The sequence below is a fragment of the Eublepharis macularius genome, chromosome 2 (assembly GCF_028583425.1).
Source record: "Eublepharis macularius isolate TG4126 chromosome 2, MPM_Emac_v1.0, whole genome shotgun sequence".
In the NCBI taxonomy this organism is placed as follows: Eukaryota; Metazoa; Chordata; class Lepidosauria; order Squamata; family Eublepharidae; genus Eublepharis; species Eublepharis macularius.
In genome coordinates, this window is record NC_072791.1 from 154,533,557 (window position 1) to 154,555,807 (window position 22,251).

Consider the following 22,251-nt stretch of genomic DNA (forward strand, 5'->3'; position numbering starts at 1 on the left):
AGCTCCTTCACGCCTGTGTGGACAGTGAGTACTGCCCTGCCCTGCCCTCACTTGGGCCCTAGGGGACCCAGTAACCCTAGGTCCAACCCACCCGGCCTTGAGTGAGGGATCCTCTTTGGCCGGTAGCTGCCTCTCTACCACTGAGCTCCTTGAAGAAGAGCACCATATCCTTTAAAGGGGGGGGGGGTTATGTTATTTCTTCCATGGCTCAGCCTCCTTCGTTCTGATTGGCCTTTCTTTTCCTTCCAATTTCACCAGGCCCCATCCCAGGCTTGGAGGGCATCTGGGAAATGTAGGCCTAGAGGGAAGCTCCCAGCCAGGCCCCAAGCCTCCAAGAGGTAAAGAGCCACTGAGGCCTGCAGGCTACTCTACAGATGAACCTTGGGCCTAGGAGAAGGGAGGCAGTGTATCGTTTATAGCTCAGGGACCCAGATTCATGACAGATGGCTAGGCAGACCTATTTCTGTGCAAGTCAGTGTGATAATTAAACTTGTTACTAACATTGACTTCTTGGTATGAGCTATACGGATCTATATCTTCTACTCTCCTATTTATAGTATATTTTAATTTTTTTGGTTAAGGTACATTGAATATAAAAATAATACATTCATTATGCGGATTGTGTTTCCAGTTGATGAATGCCTTGGCTTCTAGACTTCTGCAGTGGAGAGAAGGTGGGTTGCTTTTGCAACGTTCAAGCCTTATTGCTCATTCCAAGCAGGGCTTTAACTTTCTAATCCACCACCTATGAAAGAAAACTTGCACACAGATGTTACCAACCAGGGTGGTTAACATTTCAACTGGCTACAGTAACTTATGTGTTTAATTGCGTGGAGTGTGCAGACAGTAGCAGGTGATAATGCTGTGGAAAGTTTACACTGCTGATTCCCACACATCAAAATGCTCTTATAACCAGGGTTGGCCCAGGGAGTTTGGGTGTCTTATTCAACCTATGATTTTGGTGGCTCCCCTTACATTCAATATAGAGAAAAATGAGAAGTCTAGAGATATTTTTTTTTAAAGTAAAGGAAATTAGCTTCCTTTGAATTTGATGCCCTTTCAAGCCTGTTGCCCTAGGTGATCGATCACCTGTTTCACCTCTGTGGTTGGGCTGGCTCTTGTTTGAACCACAAAAGCCAGCCAAGGCAGGGCAACCCTGACACTAACTGTGGTCCAGCTTTAGCTTCTGTCCCAGTGAGAGAGTCGAAGTTTGCAGCCTTTGATGATGATCTCAGCCTTGCTTCCTCTGACACCATGCTGATTGATGGGCGAGCCAATCATTCCCTAGCCAGCAACCCCAAACACAGAGGCTTTCATAACAGATGACCAAAAAGAAAGGAGGGTTTGGTAAATGCCTTTATTGGCTACTGGATATGGGTCTACTGCTTGGTGGACCCTTGGGCACAGAGGCAGGCATCTAGGGGAGAGATGATGCGCAGGAGGGCCAGTCATGTAGCTGCTAAGATCCAGCTCAGTGCTGGACTCGGCGGATGGACTGGATCTGGTTGGTGTGGGCTTGGGTGCTGTATTCACTGTATTTCTTGTATTCACCATTCTGTTTGTCCCGCTCCAGAATATACTGGTAGCCCCGGTAGCCTGGATACTGATATGCCACCCACCTAAAGAGACAAAGCAGAGCATTGCAAATACTGGCAGTCCAGCCCCTATTCGATCCTATATGAGGAAAGGCATAGAACACCATTGTTATTGAATCCATTTTGGGGGTATCAAGCCTCAGATGGGATGGGGAAAGAAACAAGGGATTTGGAGGCAGCTTCTGTCTGGAAAAGCAGAAGGGTTATCAGATGGGAAAGACCCTCAGGATCATCCCTGTCCAAGTCCTTGCAGTATTTGCATACATGTTGTAGCCAGGTGGGGATAGCACACACTAGAAGCAGTTCCCCATATGGGTCTGTGTCTGTGTTAAGGGAGGGAGCGCATAAAGGCATGTTAGCATTGTTCCATTTATGGAAGGAACATTGCACAAGCAGTCACACTGCATGTACTATGATCCTTGTGCAATTGTGAGTGCTAACTGTTTACATCAAGCACATATCCTTGCATAAATGCATTATTAAATAAATGACTGTGTTGTAACGTGCACAAACAAAACATTAGACCACAACTGTAGTCTTTGCATTGTGCCTTGTGCAATTTGATATAAGTGTTTACACAACAGTGTAAAAGCACCGAGTCAGTACTGACCCATGGGAGGACATCGCATCATGACATTTTCTTGGCAGACTTTTTGTTAACCCAACTTCAAAAAACAATGCTTTCCCTGATGTATGGACATTTTTGCTTGTGGAAGTGCTGTACAGGATACATGCCAGAGTCATAGAATCCCAGTGTTGGATTGGCCTCAAAGACCCATGTCATGGCCAAAAGCTCAGACAGTCTGCCCATTAGATGGCCACAGAACAACCTGCGCAATCCAGATTACATTGCACCACAAGCAAAGGGCAAGAGCACCTCAGAAAGGAGCGGGACGAGCCTGTGATTTGGAGGAAGATCACTCCTTTTGGTGTGTACACTCAACTTTACTTTGTATCTATTAAAGTAGTTGGCAGTTTTTTTGGTATTGTTTAAAAAATCTGCAAATCCAGTTTGACCACAAGCAACACTGGGACAAAAGAAATGTGTTCACAAACCATAGGAAACAACGCCTCTCTTGTAGTACTCTAAATCTCTGAAAAATGATTGTCTGACTCTGTCCCAAGTGTGTTTAAAGAATGTTGTGAGGTAGGAGGGATTCATGCAGCAGGTTCAATGTTATAAAGTCTAATTTATGGTCTCCCCTCCCACTTTATTTCCAAGTAGCTCGAGCAGCAGTTGCATCAATTTCCAAGAAATTCTTGAGCATCAGAGAGTGATAGAAGGATAATTAAGAAATGAAGATAATGACTACAGTTGTGGTCTAATGTTTTGTTTGTACACGTTACACCACAGTCATTTATTTAATAATGTATTTATGCAAGGATATTTGCTTGATGTAAACAGTTAGCACTCACAAATCTTGTCCTTGTTTCTAAAGAACTCTGCTAACTTGCACATTTCTGTCTGTCTGCCACTTTCCAAAAGCAGCCATAATCATCTTTGCTCTTCCATCCCAGATTCCCCAGTCATTTGAAGGTCTCTTGTCCTTTTCCCCTCTGCTGCCTGCTCACCTGAGTCTCCCTTTCTGGACACTTTCATGTGGAACAGCTTTCTCTTCCTTCGAAACCCACCACACCTGTGCGTAGTCATTCCTTGTCTCCCCTGTTTCCCCCTCTCTGTTCCTTTGGGCAACCCTTTTGCTTTTTGTTGTTGTTGTTCTCTGAAGGACTGTTCAAAATAATGAATAATGGCAACTTGAGCCATTCTTGGTTTCTCATGGTTTAGCCAGCTATGTTTATTGGTATTCGTGGACAGGTTAAGAGTGAGGAATGAGAAAGTCCCACCATAGAATTTAAAGCCTTTCCAACTTAGCTCCCCCTAAGAAGGTTTCACTTACGCTCCAGAGTTGACCTTGATGGAACCCACTTCCTTGTTGCCCCAGCCCATGGCCTGCAGGGATGGGTAGTCATCGCTGAGCTCAAACTTTCGCCCTTGGAAGTTCTCTGCTTCATACAGGGTCAGTTTGCTGTCACTGTGATTCTGCAGTGTGGGGTGAGGTGGAGGGTGAATTAGTGTGAGAATATCGACATAAGCAAAATTCGTTCATGCTCCACCTACAATCAGACTTCACATTTCTGCATCCCACCCCTGTGCCTTGATCCCATCTCACTGCCTAATCTCTTCCTTTATTCTAAGATACTCATGCATGCATTTGCAGGGCAAGGGAGGGAGGATCGCCTCTAAACCAACACAGGATAAATTATTGGCAACCTACCTATCCTGTCCATCCTCCCTCCCAGTCTAGTGTTATGCAGGAGTCACTTTGATTTGTGTTTCTTTAGTGTCTTCTCCCCCCTCCCCATTTTAAGAGATGCCCAGTATTTGAAAGATTTGTCCTTTATTTCAGACTATCACAACAAAAGAGCTGCCTCACTGGGTCAGAACACATTCCATTTTATTAGGCATTCTAACAGCAGCCAGCCAGATGCCTCTAGAACAGTGATCTCTAACACTGTGCCCACTTCTTTTATAAAGTATCTCTTCCCTGAAGCAAATAGCCATTCCTGGGTTTCCTGCACCTCACTTGAGCAGGAGGTACTTCAGAAGAACATAACAGATACTTTGTGTCTGCATAGAGCACGTATCTGAAGACAGTGACCTCTGTTATAGGAGGACACTTGGCTTGGAACCTCCCAACATTTTGTGATTGGCTGCAACCACAATAACAGTCATTTGATTATAGCGCCTATGATCCATTCTCAAAATTCTAAAAGTGCCCATAGGGTTAATAAGGTTGAGGTCCCCAATCTAGAAGTTCATAAGCGGGACTTCAGAATGATCACTACTGCTTGCCCTCACCTTCTGATATTTAGAGTAGTATACTGCCTCTATGCTTGAAAGTTCTATTTAGCTACTGTAGATGAAATATAATTCCACATGACGTAGGGAATTCCTTTCTCAGAATGCTTCTACATTTTGATCTATCTTACCCATCAAGAATAGACAGTAGGGTGAGCAAATGAGTGAGTAAGCTCCCACTCATGCTGAGAGAGTCCTTATTTAACAAGAAGAAATGGATGGGCAGACATTTACCCAAGCCTCAAGGAAATAAGAGAGAGAGAGAGAGAACGGGCACTGGCCCCTTGGTACTAAAGTGCTGCAATAGGTACCTTTCCAGCTCTCCTCTAGCTCTTCTTTTCCATTGACTCCTGTTTTTGCTTCCCCTTGGCTCTTTCACTGTCCAGTTAGTAGAAGTGTTGTTGTTGTTATATACAAAGGACAGGCCTTGCATTTACTGCATTAACTGTCTTTGTAACTCACTTTCTACATTATGGTATGTCATGCCTCAGGAAGGTTTCTTTTTTTGTTTGTTAGTACTGCTTTCCAGTACTGTAATCCTAGTCCCACTGCATTGGTTATTGAATATCATGTGTTGCTTGATGAAATTGTTTTTTATATTTTGTTATCCACCTCGAGTTTCAGTGAGAAAGGCAGGCTATAAATGAAGTATGTAAATAAATAGAAAAGCAAGTTTTCACAAGTACTATTTTCCTGCACAACAATCTGTACCAGTAAACCTTCCCCCCGCCCCACCACCACCTTTATCTGTTCTGGCCTTGTTCACCATTATTTTTCTGTATCCTTCCCCGTAACCTTTGCTTCTTCACCACTGTAACCTCTTTATACACCCAAAAGTCTCCTGCTCCCTCAGACTCCTGTATCCTTTCCCCCTTTCTGCCTTCAGTTCTCAAATCCCTCTTCAACCGCCCCCCCCCCCCCGGCCAGGTTTTTGAGAAGTCATTGGTACCAGTCTTCACCTCCCACTGAAATTAAACATCTAAGGACATGCAATTCGATGGAATGTCTCCCCCTATTGATTCACACCTCCAACTCTTCATCTTCCCTGTGGTGAATTTTAGACTGTGTACTCATCAAGACAGGGACTGCCTTTTTGCCATTATTACATAAAGCATTATGCACAGTGATGGTACAATAAAGTACCAGAGTCCTGCAGTTCTTTGCTTCTTATCACCCTTGGTGCATGAGGCCACTCTGGCATCTAGCTTAAGTACACTACCTCTGGACTTTCCTTTGCTCTTAGGTGTCTTCATTCTTGCATGCATCAACCGAATAGCTATGGTAGATCATGGTCAGATCACTCCATGTGTGCTTGTAGGGGCTTGCTGATGTGTTGCCCAGAAAGTCGACAAACAGTCTGACTATTTTAAAAAGTCCTCTCACCTTTCCAAGTGATCAGGATTTGTAGACTCCTGGTACTCCTGGACTGAAGGGGTTAATTTGTTTGACTTAAATCTGAAACTGGGCACAGCTCCCTCTTCCTCCCTCCCTCCCTCCACCCATTCCTGCAGCCTGCACTCCGCCAAGCGATCCTGCCAGCCAGGAACGAGATGGTATCTCACACCCCTTTATTAAAGTGCGGGCGTAATCTGACTGCTTGTTATTAAAGCCTAGAGCTGGGGACGTGCAGAGATTTTCAACCCTGGTGAGAAACAGAAGCTGCCGCTCCTGAGATCGAGTGATAGGCCCCACCAGTTATAGTCCCTTTGCAAAGGGTGTGATAGATTATGTCCAGATTGACTGCCACATGCTGCTCCCTTCCTTCTCGTTGTCCCCTTCCCCACACCCCAACTGGCCCCCTGACTCTTCTGTCAATGAATGCAACACTTTTTTTCAATAAACACTCCCTCACATTGTTTATTGATTGTATCTGATAGCTTTTTTAATATATGCAGATTTATAAATTGCTTTCTTTGCTTCTGCTATTGAGGTTGGCCCATCATCCAAAGGCCAGGTAGAAACCTTTCCGGATTGTCTCCCTTTTCTCTCCAAGTCTGGACTACCATGAATGCATATTTCCTCAAAATGCTATTCCCTTTGCATTCATGTCTTCAAAAGGGCCCACACACATGCAGTTTAGAGCTCTGTTTAAACTTAGTTCACAGGAGGTTGTCAAAGCACAGCACATACACATAATATGAATGGCCATTTCTGTGGGTTTGTGCATTGAATCCATCTAGTCTAGCTTTGTTGCCTTCTGACTTGGAGATCTCCTCCAGTGGTCTACAGAGGTCACAGACTGATGATGTATGCCCTAATGAATGGCCCTTGTTCAAGAGGCACCAGGGTCTCCATTCCCTTCCATCATATTCTTTTCCCACTTCAGTCACAGGTTGGTGGGACAGGGAGAGAGTGCAGCAGCCGTTCTTTACTGGGCAAATCTACTGTCTCCATTGTTCGTGTTAGGTGGGCCAAATCAGAACCCACCTTTCAGAATTACCTAGAAAGAGGATTCTCCTGTCACTGCAAATGAGGGAAAACCCCCAAATCTTTTACTTCCATTTTACTCTTTCAAGCTACAGGAGCCTTCCCTAGGGTTGCCAGCAGGCCAGGAGAAAAATGTCCAGTCCCTTTAATAAATGCTTAATGTGTGGAAATGAGCAGCTGAAGTTTTTCATGGCATAGAGGTAAATAGCACCACCTGGAAAATAATATTCCATTAATCCTCTGTTAAAGGGCAGGGCATTCCCCCCCCCTCCAGGTAGGTGGCACACCTAACACTTGCAAAACCTGAACCTGGCAGTTCTAACTCTCATGAGCACAGGAAGCTTCCCTATACTGAGTCAGAGCAGTGGTCTATATATTGGTATTATCTACTGTGGCTGGCAGCAGCTCTCCAGGGTCTCCAGTAGAGGTCCTTCACATCACCAACCTCCTGACCCTTTTAACTGGAGAGGGAACCTGGGACCTGCAGGCAAAGTAGATGCTCTACCACTGAGCCATGGCCCCTCAGCTTCTACTTTGACTGACAGGCATTCTCCAGGATTTCTGGCAGAGATCGCCTACTAGCTGGTTCTTTTAACGGGAGATTCTGGGGACGGAACCTGAGTCATCCTGCAGGCAAAGCAAGTGCTCTACCAGTGAGGTACCTACAAATACGTTAGGCATTTGTTCTATTTTTTAAGGCTAGTCTCCTTCATGGTAGGTCACTAAACTGAACAGGATTGTAATGGTGTTTGGCTTTGTTTTTCTCACTGTATAGTTAATTGTCTGCTTATGCTTCTCCTCGGAGTGGTCAGGTCCTGGAGAATATATCACCTGGAGAATATATTGCCTTTAAACTCTCTAATGCTGTAAGAAATCAGGTAGCTGTAACTTCTCAAACTCCTTCCTTTCCCAGTCCCTCAGTCTACATTCTCCCCCGAGACTCCCCCCTGCTACATATTTGGCTGATTATTGGACGTGTGTGTGTGAGCATATGCCATCAAGTCACAGTCAACTTACTGCGACCCCAGCAAGGTGTTTTTAGGGCAAGTGAGAAGCAGAGGTGGTTTGTCAGTGTCTTCCTCTGCAGTCTTTTCCTTGGTGGTCACCCTTCCAAGTACTGACCCTGTGAGATTGGGCTCTACCATGCTACCTTCCCTCCAGGTTACTGGATATAACTCCCAAATAATAAAAGGCAGAAAATTAGAAAAGTGGCCTCTTTCAAGTAAACTAGCAGTAGTGTGCAGCGCATTCAGTTTACAGAATTTTTCAACAGCCTAAAGAGTTCTGATTATGCACTCAGTGTAATTCAAAAACCTGTTTACTGCTGTCCTACTATACTTTTTCAATAAAAGACATCATCTATTTTGCATCTGTAGGATGTCAACTTGTCATTGAGCCCGTTAATTGCATTTTAACTTTCCTAATTTTATTCTTAGCAATTTCATTTTAACTTCCTTTGTCCTTGGCATCTTTTTTCTCATGCTTCTGTATTATTTTTGATAAGTAAATGAAATCAGTATATTCCAGAGGTAGCTTTTATTAGGCCACTAGTTTCTAAAGGTTGGGTGCTTGATCAGTGCAAGATGGTGTTTGTCCACTGGCATCACCATTTTGGGGCTCCCTTTGTCTGAAACCTTACCAAGCCTGTTGGTTTCCCTTTCATTCATGCTCTCTGAAAAACCACTGAAAGAAGATCAGGAGGTCACCCTTTTCTATTGAAAGGAGGAGCCAGAGAGCCCCATTCAAGTGTGTTTAAGAGGCAGGGAAAGCACACTGAACTCACAGCACACTTGATAGCCCGAAAGGAGAGCAGGTGCTCAGTCCTGTAGCCACTGTTTCCACTCCAGGCTTCCCAGCGAGGGTAGTCCCCTTTCTCCAAGATGAACTGCTGTCCTTGGTATTCAGGATACTCAAATCCCACCCAGCTGCAGGAGAATTGGGCAGTAGGAGGGGAATGAGAGTGAGAAGACATGAGTTCTGGAGGCTGCAAATTCTGAAATGAAAATAAAATTCTGCACAGACCGTAATAACCTCCTGTATGAGTAGGGGAAGACAGGTAAAGTCCCCTGCAGGGCTCCCTGCTACCTATTCCATCACTAACATAGCAATTTTTTGGTGTGGGTTCTCCAGATTATCAACTCCCCCCTTAACTGGCTTTTTAACAGTCCATTTCCCTCAAAGTTGCTCAGGATAGGATGCGTGCCTTCCGCCACCAATTTTATATTCACAGCAACCTGTTGAAGTGACTTAGGCTGAGGGATTGGCCTCCAGTCACTTAGTGAGCTTTATGGTAGAGGAAGGATTGGAACCTGAGTGTTCTAGATGAATCCACCAACATGTTTCTTTTCAGGACAGCTTTGCATATTTTACTCAAAGTAGAGGGAACTTCCTTTCCTGGGCACAGCTGTCCACTTATTGCTGCCACATCCAGATATATCAGTATCTTCAAGAACAAAATAGAAGGGGCTATCCTTCTATCCACTAGGTGCCGTTTCCCTTTGCTGCAAGTCTCCGATAGGGAAACGCCCCCCTGTGAAATTCTGCCTTCTCTGCGACTTCTTTTTAAATGGACTGTTTTTTATTTAAAAAATACTGAGACCTCCCAGTCTACAAAGGTATTATTCAAATATTTAAGTGATGTCTCATATTCTCTCAAAAGATGTGTGGATCATATGCTCCTGGAGACATCTAAAGCATCTAAAACTCCATGAATTAAATCATTTGAGTTGCTGAATCACTTAATTGATTAGAACGCAAGTTATTCATTTGTTCTATTTAAATATTTATTATTATCCGCCCTGAGCCTGCTTGCGGGGAGGGCAGAATATAAATACGATAAAATAAAAAAAAATATTTTCCTCACCTCAAAATTACCCTTGTAAGGTAGAGGCTAGACTGTGAGACAATGACTGGCGACTTACTAGTCATCCAGTAAGGTTTGTAACTAGGCAGGAAGTTGACCTCTGGAGTCCCACTCTCTAATCACTAGCTCTAATACTGGCTCTTTCTAATACATTTGCATTTCCACATAACCCCAGTGCCTTTGGAGGCAACTGAAGATGGTGTGAAATCGGTTATGGTGAAGGACCTGTCATCTTGTATGTTTTCTTTTTCATTATTCTTTTGTTTACGGTCATGCAGAGAATGACTTCAAAATGTATCCTGTTTCAAGCTTCTGTTAGAACAAGACTGCCAATGCAATCCTAAGCAAAGTTACTCCAGTCTAACACCATTAATTTCAATGGGCTTAGCCCAGAGTTAACTCTGCTTAGGATTGCACTGTGCAATCTATTAAAAATTGGTTCACCCTGATCAAACCACTATGTCAATGAACTTAGTCAGCCTTGCTACTGTATATTGATGTATATTGTAACTCCTAAGAAGGCATACTGCTAGGTTTTCCTATTAAATGCATCTGCTGATTTTCAGTCTCAGCCTGTAACTAGGTAAAAAGGTAAAAGGTAGTCCCTTGTGCAAGCACCGAGTCATTACTGACCCATGATGTTTTCTTGGCAGACTTTTGTTCCCCAGTCATCTACACTTTGGTTAGTCTGTAACTAAGCAAGCTATAATTAGTATATTCCGAAATTACTGGAATTACCATGATTGGATTCAACAGACTTTAAAAGACATTACTTTTAAAGAAATGCTATGATATCTTGCAGTACTCTAGGTAGCCTAGTGAGTGGGAGATATGGAAGGGTCAGGCAACAGGCAAAGGATTACAGCAGCATCTGAAGACTGCCGAGTGAACAAGGCTCCTAGGTGTGAAGCCAGTCCCACTGCCCTGGTGCTGTCATGACTGGCAGTACCAGAATGAATTAGAATGCCCTTGCCAGGCAGCTGCCCTATCTATATCCATGACAATTCAGTTCTAGATGTGCTAATTTTTTTTCTTAGCTCTCTTCAAGACACAGATAAGTTGACAGCAACAGCCCTGGAAGAAAGGATGCAACAACAGCCCAGAAATTCCTTCAGGGGACAGCTAGATGACAAAGCCATGGTTGGGGCTGAAAGAGGAGAAGAGAGGGGAAGAGCATTCCTGACTGTGGCAGATTGGGACTGAGGGGCCATATAGGACCAGTTTTGTCACCGGGGAAACTAGGATGCCTATAGCTGGTTGAGGGTACTTACGGGCCACTTTCCACCTTGATGGAGCGAATCTTGCGGAAGCCTCGTTCCATGATGCTGGGACATTCCATCAGGAACTCACAGCGCTTTCCCTGGAAGTTTTCTTCCTCCCAGACGGTGATCTTGTGTTGACCTAGAGTCTCCATGTGCTGGGTGGTCATGGATAACTCCCCTGTTATGAAAACAATTCCAGATGTCTTAGGCAGTAGTAGCAGAATAGAGAAGGAATGGCACCTTACAGATTAACAAAATGTATTCCAACCTGAATGACAAGAGTACCAAATCTTCTACAAAACCTTAGGCTGGAATACATTTTGCTAGTCTTTAAGGTGCCACTGGGCTTTAATATGCTATTAAAATGCAAGCTAATATTTAGTTCTCAGCCTTGAGCAACTGGCAATAACAATGGGGGGGGGGAATCCCTCCCTCCTCTGCTGCCCATATTGCTTCAAGGGGCAACGGCTAAAGTGCATCTCCGTAACTATTAGTTAGGATGCACCACACAAGCTTGCTAAGCAGAGAAATATTCATCATCCTGGTCTCCCAGAATTCAGTTTAGGACTCCTCTGGAAGGCAGAGCTCTAGGAGCGGTGTCAAAATAATCAGGTGTTGAGCAGGATGATGGGATATGGATTGGGCTTCTTGGAGGTAGAGGAGTCCATGTCCTTTTCAGTCATTCCTCCTCCTGATCTTCTCCTTTTAGGACCACTTTCCTCACAGTCAGCCAATTCAATTTGGTGTAATGGTTAAGAGCACGGGGCTCTAATCTGGAGAAACAAGTTTGATTCCCCACTCCTCCACTTGAAGCCAGCTGGACAACCTTGGGTCAATCACAGCTTCTAGGAGTTCTCTCAGCCCCATCCACCTCACAGGGTGTTTGTTGTTGTGGGGATGATAATAGCATACTTTGTAAACTGCTCTGAATGGGTGTTAAGTCATCCTGAAGGGCCGTATATAAATTGTTGTTGTTGTTATTATTCAATGGAGCACCTGAGGCCAGTTGCATGCAAATGGAGTTCAGAGGTAGTCAATGAATGTTCTGGACAGATTACTTAGCCTGTTACTACATGAAGCTTCACCGTATCTCTCTCCTGTTCTCCTTCACCACCACACTAGACAGAGTGATACAGCCCATTTCATGGTGCAGGCATTGGGATACCGTTAAAAAGCACATTTACAGCCAATAGTCAACTGTTCAGCTCACAGTTTTACTATCATGAGGGGTCCATTTGGATTTTCTGACTCAGGAACTGGGATGCCTTGATGTCCCCCACCACTAAAAATCCCACCTGCATTTTAAGTCAGTGTTATAATAGCATAGTTGGTTCACAAATCCCAAGTTTCCAGTCTTGTTACTAGAAGAGGGAGAGTTATATGGATAATGAACAGTTTCCTGTATTGCACTAAATAGAAATTTAAAAGTTCAACTGACCTAGTTCCTGCATCCCTGCCATGAAAACAATTTAGAGAACTATTATTGCCATCTTTCATGTAAATACCAAGGTACCAAAACCCAATTCTCTGATGTCCCTCAGTCCTAACCTGCTTTCTTTTCCACATCTCTGCCAATGCATTCCAATTGATTAATATATATCACTATTACTAATGAAGGCGATATGATAGAGTTAGATGGGGTTAAACTGCCCTCTGATTCCACGTTCCGCCCAAAGGTAGGACTATCCACTCACCAATCAGTCAATGCAATCCAGAGCATAGTAAGTCACAAGCAGAAAGTAGTATAAGACAAAAATGATGCTTACAAAGCAAACATCTCCAAATGGCTCATGGAAGTCAACCAAGCTACTAGGGAATGTGCTGATCCTCCTCTTGCCCTATGCAACCATTTGCCCTGCAAATGTTCAGAGAGAGATCCCTACCCAGTTTGTCAAACAAGACAAGGATATTCCATGAGAAGCTGAGTCCTCTGTATCGCAAGATCACTGGGGAAGGGCAGGTTCCTGGTACTTACTTGGTTGACGAGGCACAGAGGCAAGAATGGCAGTGCTGGGCTGGGGGGGAGGGTCTCAGCAGCATATATAGCCAGGCTTGGCCAGGTGTCAAATGAATGTGCACAAAGATATTGTGCTGAGTCAGCAGCAGCTGTGGGAGGAGAAGCAAGCCAGGCCAGCCCAGGCTGTCCATTCCTCTTAGTCATCATGGTGAGATGCCTCCCCTCCCTGGTGGTCAACAATGGGAAACACTGAGTGTGTTTGCTTAGCAGCGGAGGGTCACAATAGATAAAGGCCCTGACAAGCCATTTTCCTTTCACCCTCAGAACAATGTATCTGTTCAGCCAGAGGATTAAGAAGAGAGCCCTTTCCCAGGGCATTGCACGGGAAGGCTGGCAACCATTCCATGGACACAGGAGAAGCTACCACTGGCGCCATTGAACATGGGAATCTAGGGAAATTCCTGTCTTCCTCAGTTCCTTATTGTTTCCTTTTCCCAGCATCATGCCTGGCGTTCTCTGGGGGACTCTTGAATCACCCCTTGGCTGCCCTGCTTCCTACTGCAAAGAGGTACACTAGCAGAACATACAATTCTGCTCTGACACTTGTCTTTAAATCTAATTCATGCCTCATGAGCGATCCTGTGATTTTCGAGGCATCTTCAAACTACACCTCTAGATAACCACAAGCAAGCCTCAAAGCAATGATTAGAGATAATCAGCAAGAATTAAGCTGGAATCTACTTCTAATGTAAGTTGGTGTAACTGAGGGAGGGGTAAATGTGCACCAAAGCATAATGTGTGTGGTCTCACAAGCCTAGGTTTATCAATTTATTTATTTTTAAGAAAATTTTGTGCCCTGCCTTTTCTCTTGGTTCAGGGCAGCTCAGTGCAGCTTTTGGCTCAAAGCACTTTCATCTCTTGCCTCAAGGGTTCCAATCACACAACTATCCTATCTGCTTTATACAATTTCACTTTAACTACTGTGGGAGCCACACTACTTCTGATGAAGGGAGCTTTGACTCTGGAAAGTTTATACTCTGAAAATCTTGTTGATCTTAAGGTGCTGCTGGACTTGAATGTTGCTATTCTGCTGCAGACGAACAAAGCTACCCACCCAAAATACCTACTTCAGTGTCCCAGGCACACATTCCGCACCCTTTTTTTCCCCCTGTTGTAGTGTTGCAGAGCACACCGTGTTGTGTGTTGTGGTTATTGAGACTCCCAACATATACCACTAGGGGGTGCAGGAAGGCAGGGATTCCATAGGCCACAGTAAAAGATGTAAGATTGGTAGGGGATATGGCCATAGTTTGGTAGGGGTCAGAATGGTTGGGGTGGGATCTAACAGGGCTGTTGGACCGACAATTTGTGTAATCAGTTAACCAATGAATTTCTTGATTCTATCAAAATGTACATATTAAATTATCCCCTTGATAAAATAAGATGAAGTGCATAGGTTTTAAAATAAACATACTGCAAAATCTCAGTAAAAGTGTTTTTTGGAGGATCATGAAAGAACAGTTTCTTTTACAAGTAAGGTTTGTATCCAGCATTTCTAAGATCACACACTGCTCATGGGCAGAAATTGATAATGAGGTTCTTAGAAGAAAAGGTTCCTAGAAAATAACCCCATAGACCTTCCTGGTCTGCTTGCAGGAAGAGCCGGATATAAATCTGACAGATAACAGGCCAGTCGTTTGAAAGCATGTTGCCATTTAATCTGGACCACAAAGAGTCACAGATCAGGTGGTGCAGTGTAGATAGAGCTGTTTCTTCACTCAGCTTTCTGCAGCAGATGATGTGAAAAGCTGCCATTAAGGATGCTTCACCTGATCCTTAATACTCATACTGAATCTTCTTCAAGACTTCCTGCTTTCTGTTTAGACTCAACAACGAATTGATCATGACGTGAGTCGTTTGCATTATGAGCAAAAAGTCCCCTTGCCCAAGCTATCCCTTAACCCACTTTTGGAATGCATTCAGGGATGCTTTATATGTACCTGTAGCCATGCGGGAGCCACTTTTCTGTGAGGCAACTTCACACAGCTGAGTCAGAGGCTGTGTCCAAATAATGCAACCATGTTGGTGGGAAGGTGCTTGAACATCTTCCGGTTCGGTTTTGCGTTTTGTTTTTTTTTACTAGTTTGGCTATTTGTGAGCAGCTTGAGCCTGTTTGGTGGGCTACTTTCTGTGTATTCATCCTGTGCATTACAGTGCAATCAGTGGCATTTCATGCATGTGCATTCTCATACAGCTCAATGGGAATCGTAGTAGTCCCTTCCCCTCCAAATCTATAATGGCTGCACACAGCTTGGCAGCCAGTCATTTAAATAAAGAGTGAGCAAACCAAGTCAATCAGATAGGCAGTAACTGCAGTGTGGTGCAATAGCTAGAGTGGTGGACTAGGCTCTGGCTGACCCAGGTTCGATTCCTTGCTCTGTTATGGAAGCTCACTGGGTTTTCTTGGAGACATCACATACTTTTAGCTTAACCTGCATCACAGGGGAAATGGAGGAGAGGAGAATGATGTAACCAACTTTGAGTCTTATGGGAGTGATAATCCCACCTTCGTTATTTACTTAACTGATCTGATCATCAGTGGACCCCGGGAAAGTGTCGAAAGGAATGAAACTCCACCACCACAGTGGCTCTGCAACTGCTCAGATGCTTAGCAGCTGTGCCAGTCAGATGGCAACAAGGAGACCCAAGGCTCAGCTCATACCAAGGTGCCGTCTGTGTGAAACAGGATGATGGACTAGACAGACCATTGGTCTGATCCAGAAGGAAAGTTCTAATGATCAGTTACCAAACAGTGTGTAGCAAGAGAAGGGCAAGCATGTGTGGATCAGTCCTCAAACTAATTTTTAGGCATTTTAAAGCCGTTTTTTAATTCTTTTTAAAAAATATACTATTGTATTTAAAAAAAAATACAAATGAAAATGAATAAAATAAAAGTAAATGCTCAATAAGTGGGGAGAAAACCAAAATGTCCATTTACAAGAGCTCAAAAGAACATTATAACATTGAATAAACACCAGAAACATCAGTGCTAATCTTTCCAGTTCCAGTATCAGATAAATGGTTAGCACCTAACTTGGCATTTAGCCAAGGTTTTACTTTCCTGTTCCCCCAAATAATAAGTCAGTTTAATCGTTTTAGCAATGTTCCAATGGTCTTTATAAAGCCATCCATTTACATTTGAGCAGAATGTTACAGTTATCAGTTCATTCATTGTGATCTGTAGATTTGTGACTCTAATTTTTCCTTGGGGGCAGAACCTTTGAAATAAACCTAAGAACAAGTGGATTATCATGAATTATCCTGATCGTTAAAAAAAAATCGTATTTCAGAGTTCAGCAACACAGCAATGTTCCAGAATATGCTTGGGAGGCACATGACATGGTAAATTTGCTAAAGCAAAACAGAACTGTCTCTGGTCAGTGCCTGGATGGGAGATCGGAGGGTCCTGTGTAAGTTCCCTTGACTTCCATGATGGAAGGAAAGTGGATATAAATGAAATGCATAATAACTTTATCACGTCTGCCAAAAGTAGGATTAACTTAAAACAGGTTTAGTGCAGGGTAAAAATACAGAGGCACAGCTGAACTATATATTGTCTTAGCACATCCCACTCCGTGCAGAAGTTAATTCGTTCAGCTGTATCACTACACTTTTGCCCTATTTTATATTCCTCCTACTGTCGATAGTTGGGAGTGATCCTCACCACTCTGAGTGGATTGATTAATCTTTTGATCATACAGTGTTTTGAACATCTCCCTACATCTACCATCTGTTTATTTTCTTTCTTCTTTTTTTTTTATAAATTTTTTTATTTTTCATAACTACAAAACACTACACAGCACTACACAAGACTATCACAAGGAAAGGGGAGAGGGAAGGGACAAAGGGGGGTGGAAAAAGAAAAAAAGAAAAAGGGGGGGGAATGAACTACAAACACTAAACACTACACTTCAATGTTTCCCTTCATACTGTCATAATACAAAAATAGCTCCATAGGATAATGATGGAGTGGTTAATCATACAGAGAATAAACATTTCAAATTCTGATTAAACTTTCCTCCCCCTTCTAGGTCCCGGACGCAGTTCTCTCTGTGCAACCGCTGTTGCGGTGCTCTCCTCCTCCCCCCCCCTCCGGCTCCTCCTTTTCTTCGTTCTCGGTGCAGCAGAGTTCTGGGTTTTTATTCTCAAAATCCTTTAGTTGATCTTCTGATAATATCTTATAGGCCTGATCTTTATATCTGAACCATATTCCTTCCGGGAATAACCATTTGTACTTTATTCCATGGTCCCTCAGAAGAGCTGCAAACTTTTTATATTTAAAACGCCGTTTCCGGACTAGAAATGGAACGTCCTTCAAAATCTTGACTTTCAAACCCATAAAGTCCAAATCCGCATTGTATGAGTTATATAGGATGGTGTCCCGAATCTTTTTAGATGAAAAGTCAATAATGATCTCACGAGGCAACTGTCGCCTTGTTGCATATTTTGAAGAAGCCCGACGGACCTCCAAAATGGCGCTTTTAACCTCTTCTTTAGTCGTCCTCGCGGGTATCGCCAATAGTTCCGAGACCACCTCCCACAGATCCTCTTTTTCCTCCTCTTTCACGTTTTGGAGACGCAAAATTGTCTGCGTTCGTTCCATCTGTAGCCCGATCAGCTGGTTCTCAACCAGCTTCAGCTCCTTTTTTGTAGCCTTCACAAGTGACGCACTTTCCAGAGCAGACTTCTCTGCCCCCCCCCGCTGCTGCCTTAATGGTTTTCACTTCGCTTTCAATTAAGCCCACCCTTTGATCAGTTTCGTTCAGCTTGTCAACAAAGGGTTTTATGGCTTCCACCACCGCCCTGCGCACCAACTCTTCGAGCGACTCCCCCTTCAAGGTAGCCGAGATTGACTTACCGAGAGCGGGACTTTGCTTCTTTGCTGCCATTTTGGGGGGGGGGGCGCCAACAAAATTCTGGAACTCAACGAAGGGGAAGAACGAGTCTTCTTCAGATCAACCTCTCCTTCACAAACGCTTGTAGAACAGAAGGGATTCGCTTGTTTACGGGCTTCCGCCTGTTTCTTTTATTTGCCGTTTCTCGTTGCCCGGCGGCACTCGAGGCGCCGCGCACGTCTGCCGGCCTCCATAGGGACAAACGGGCAATTCCCCCCCCGCATTGATTTCGGGGAGTTCTTCCCGCCGCGTCCCGGACCCTGGCTCTCTCCCTGGGAGTCCTGGGGGCTAATCCTTGCGGATCAGCCGCCCGGTCAGGGTGCCCGGTCGTTTCCTCCCGGACCAGCCGAGAGGAGCGTCCGGCATGGCTGAGAAAACGAAACCGAATCACCATCTGTTTATTTTCCACAGCTTGCAGCATAATTACATCTGCGTAAGGGTTGAATGCTTCTTGCATCTGATGAAGTAAGTAAGCTCTGATCCATGAAAACTTGTCCTGGAATAAATTTTGTTAATCTTTAATATGCCACTGAACTTCTTTTTTATTTTGCTGCTACAGACTGGCTACCCATTTGCAATTTTTTGTTCAAAGCAGAAGATCCCTGGGGGTGGGGGTGGGGGTGGGGGTGGGGGGCGTGAAGTAGAGAGACTCTTGGTTTCTTAGTAGATTGCCCATCATTTAAACCTGCTTTTATAATACAATAGTTGAACAATGAGCAGAGTTTCATACAAGCCACAATAGGAATCTATAAAAATTCTAGCATCTGGTACAGAATCTTTGTTTTCAACTTTCTGGCTCTTATGATAGTGAAAATATATTGACAAGCACATTAGAAACTCCTACTGAAATCTCAAAAGCCAGAGATGTGGAGGCCTGGTGTTCCCTCGGTGATACCACTTTCCTACCCTTTGTTTTAATTTGCCATTTTAATGTTTTTAATATGTGTATGTTAGATTGGTGTTGGTCTTTAAGGTGCTACTGGACCCGAATCTTGCTCTTCCATTACAGACCAAAATGGCTACCCACTTAAAACTATGATTCTAAGTATGACATGTTTTTTATATGTTTTTAATCTGTTGGGTGCTTTGATAGCCCTGATAAGGGCAGAAAGGCAGATTATAAATTTTGTAAATAAATACAGTATGCAGGGTAGGACTTCAGTTCTGTAGGCAGTAGGGTTGGCAGCTGCCTGGAGGGGGGAAAAGTCCTGTGCCCCAAAGAGAGGCCTAACTAGGTGTTATTTACCATATGATGTTACTTACCTTTTTGCATTTGTGAGCCATCATAGGGTTTTCAAGGCAAGAAACATTGAGAGGTGGTTTGGCATTGCCTGCCTCTGCATAGCTACCCTGGATTTTTTTGGTGATCTCCCATCCAAATAATGAGTGGGTCCAACTCTGCTTAGCTTCCATCAGGGCATTATTTACCTACATGACATGAAAAGCTAAGGCTGTCTGTTTCCACACATTAAGCCTCTATTAAAGGGACAGACCCAGGGCTTTTTTCCAGCTGGAACACAGTGGAACGGAGTTCCGGCACTGCTTGAAAATGGTCACATGGCCGGTGGCCCTGCCCCTTGATCTCCAGACAGAGGGGAGTTTAGATAGCCTTCTGCGCTGCTGGCGTGGAAGGCAATCTAAACTCCCCTCTGTCTGGAGATCAGGGGGCGGGGCCACCAGCCATGTGACCATTTTCACCGAGGGCAATTTAAACTTTTAAAAACTTCCCCCTTGTTCCTGCTGACCCAAAGTGATGTCATTGTGTGGTCTTGAGTTCCACCACTGAGTTCCACCACCTCTTTTCCCAGAAAAAAAAGCCCTAGACAGACCATTTTCTCCAGGTCTTCTGGCAACCCTACCAGATAGTCCCCTGTCCCTCCCTCTGACTGGCAAAACTTTGTAAGACTGTAAAAATAGAAAGATATCTTATGGTAAACAGTCCAAAGGATGCAAATTTGCTCAATTTGTATAATTTACCCTAATTCTCCAATGTAGCTTTTCTTTGCCCAATGTAATAGTAGTCCTATGCACAGTTATGCCTTTCTAAACTCATTGGCTTCAATGGATTCAGAAAGTTTTGACTCTGCATAGGATTTCACTGTAATTTCTTGTATACACACTTTTTGTTTGGCAAAGAGTGCTCACTCCTTGGTTTATGAATGAGAGATGGTGGAGGATACATGGTGAAAATGCGCACATAGATGTGTGGTCAAGCAACATAGCTTGCCCTAACCCCAAAGAAAGACAGAACACCATACTACAATGGTTCCAAATGTACTAATGCTGCTTTCTGTGGCATGGCTTGCTTACTTTTGTCATTTGGTCATGTATGTACCTGCAATGAAATCCTAAGCAGTCTTACTCAAAAGTAATCTTCATTGAGTTCACTGGGAGTCATTGGCAAGAAAGTTTAGGAATACATCGTATATTGTGGGTCCACCAGCTTTCTCCTGTTTGGGTCATTTTATGATTCACTTTGACTGTAGGCTGTGAATGACTTATCATTAAGTTAGAACTGCTTTGCTAGCTGGAGTCTGCCCCGCTCCAGGAGGATGCTGCGATGGGTGTTCCTTCTAGCCAATGAGAAGTTCACAACTGCCTCCAATGAGAATGCAGTCTCAGTAGTTGTGCATCAGTGGGAAAGGAGGTATGGAGAGGTGATTAAAAGAGAAGGCCACACTATGATCTTTAGCCCCAGGTGATTCAGCTTCATAAGACCCTGAAAGTGACACTTGCCTCTTGTGTCCTGCTCCCAATTGCCTCTTGTGTCCTGCTCCTATCCTGGACAACTGGGGCCATCTCCAGGGATTCCCAGCTAATCTACCAGCCATATACCTCTGGGAGGAGGGGGGATTTTGCAGTAGCTGTTCCAGTTGTTGCACAGAGCCTCCTTCTGCATAACCTGAATTGATCTGTCAGACTGTTCCTGTTGCAGTAAAACAGATCATGTTTTGCTGTCCCCAACAGGCATTGCTTAAATATCTTTTTCTTGCACAAGTATCAAGATAATTTAGACTAAAATATTGAAGAGTTGCTCCACCCTCAGACAAGCTCCATATTGCTCTCTCACAGGATCTAGCATGCTACATTGGCTCAGTGTGCCTGAGTGCAATGAATTCAACTACCCAGAATGATTTTTCCCTATGACCAGCTTCTAAGGCCAAAGTCCCAAAACAAAACCATATAGTCCCCTTTATTTGGACCAAACCAAATAACAGAAAGAGTGTTCAAGCTTTCCACTTCTCCAAAACTCTTAATCAGGCTGGATATTTAAAGGGAGGGGGTAAGACCAAAAATCAGCCCCATGAACTGTTCTGGAGAACTTTCAAACTTGCACACTGTTTTGGGTCATTTGGGTTGTCCTAATAAAAGTAATTATGAAAATTTTGGTTTTGGATTTTGCTTTGGACCAATGCAGCTAACTATCTGTTAATTCTTTCTGCTTTGCAGCCTGAGTGTCTCTGATTTATTCCGTAGAGTCCAGTTGATGTTTGGCTCCAGACAGATGTGGCTTTTCATGCAGGGGTGAGAGAAGTGGCACCTACACAATTCCTTCTTCTACTCAACTTTTCAGAATATAGGAGCCCTATTGTCCTCTACAGTGGGCCACATTATGTATACACCCCACGTTTCTACCTGATGGGGACCCAAGGAGGTTTGAAATATTTGAAATCATTTTTTTAAATATTCCCTGGGGGAAGAAAAATCCCAAATGAATAGAAGCAGTGCCTGTAGCTTTAAGAAACAAATGCTCCTGGTTGTAAACCAAACAAAATCACAAATTCTTCCTATCAATCTCTCTAAAAATACTGAAAATATAATTTCTAAACAGTATAAATACCAATGGGCCTCTAATCATTTAACTTATCTTGGCATTAATATTTCTTCTAAATTAAACGATCTTATCAAATTGAATCATCAAAGAATAGCAAACCAAATTAAGGAAGAAATCATCAATTGGAATAAACTAAAACTTAGTTGGTTTGACAGATTCCATCTAATAAAATCATTTATATTACCTAAATTTCTTTTTGTTTTCAGAGCAATCCCAGTAATAATTCCCATAGCACTACTTACTCAATGGCAAACAATGATCAATAACTTTTTATGGCAAAATAAACATCCAAGAATTTCATTTTCCACGTTGAGACGAAAATCTAGAGATGGAGGTTTTAATTATCCAGATCTCAATCTATACCAAGTAGCAACCAGACTTCTAAACTTACTTCAACTTATCTCTATGGAAACTACATCAGAATGGATCACTCTTTTCAATATTCAATTGGACAAATTCTCCTTTAACGACTTAATATGGAACAAACAAATAAATAG

The 22,251-nt window shown here is 43.5% G+C and overlaps 1 protein-coding gene across 1 annotated transcript; it reads right to left on the minus strand.

The window, feature by feature from the left end:
- Positions 1-1,471: 1,471 nt before the first annotated feature.
- On the minus strand, positions 1,472-11,174 carry CRYBA2 (crystallin beta A2). The gene is made up of 4 exons (XM_054972293.1): positions 11,017-11,174; positions 8,666-8,807; positions 3,494-3,636; positions 1,472-1,619 (listed from the first exon to the last, which is right to left on the minus strand). The coding sequence occupies exons 1-4, from the start codon at positions 11,172-11,174 to the stop codon at positions 1,472-1,474; spliced, it is 591 nt and encodes a 196-aa protein (XP_054828268.1).
- Between the last annotated feature and the right edge of the window lie 11,077 nt (positions 11,175-22,251).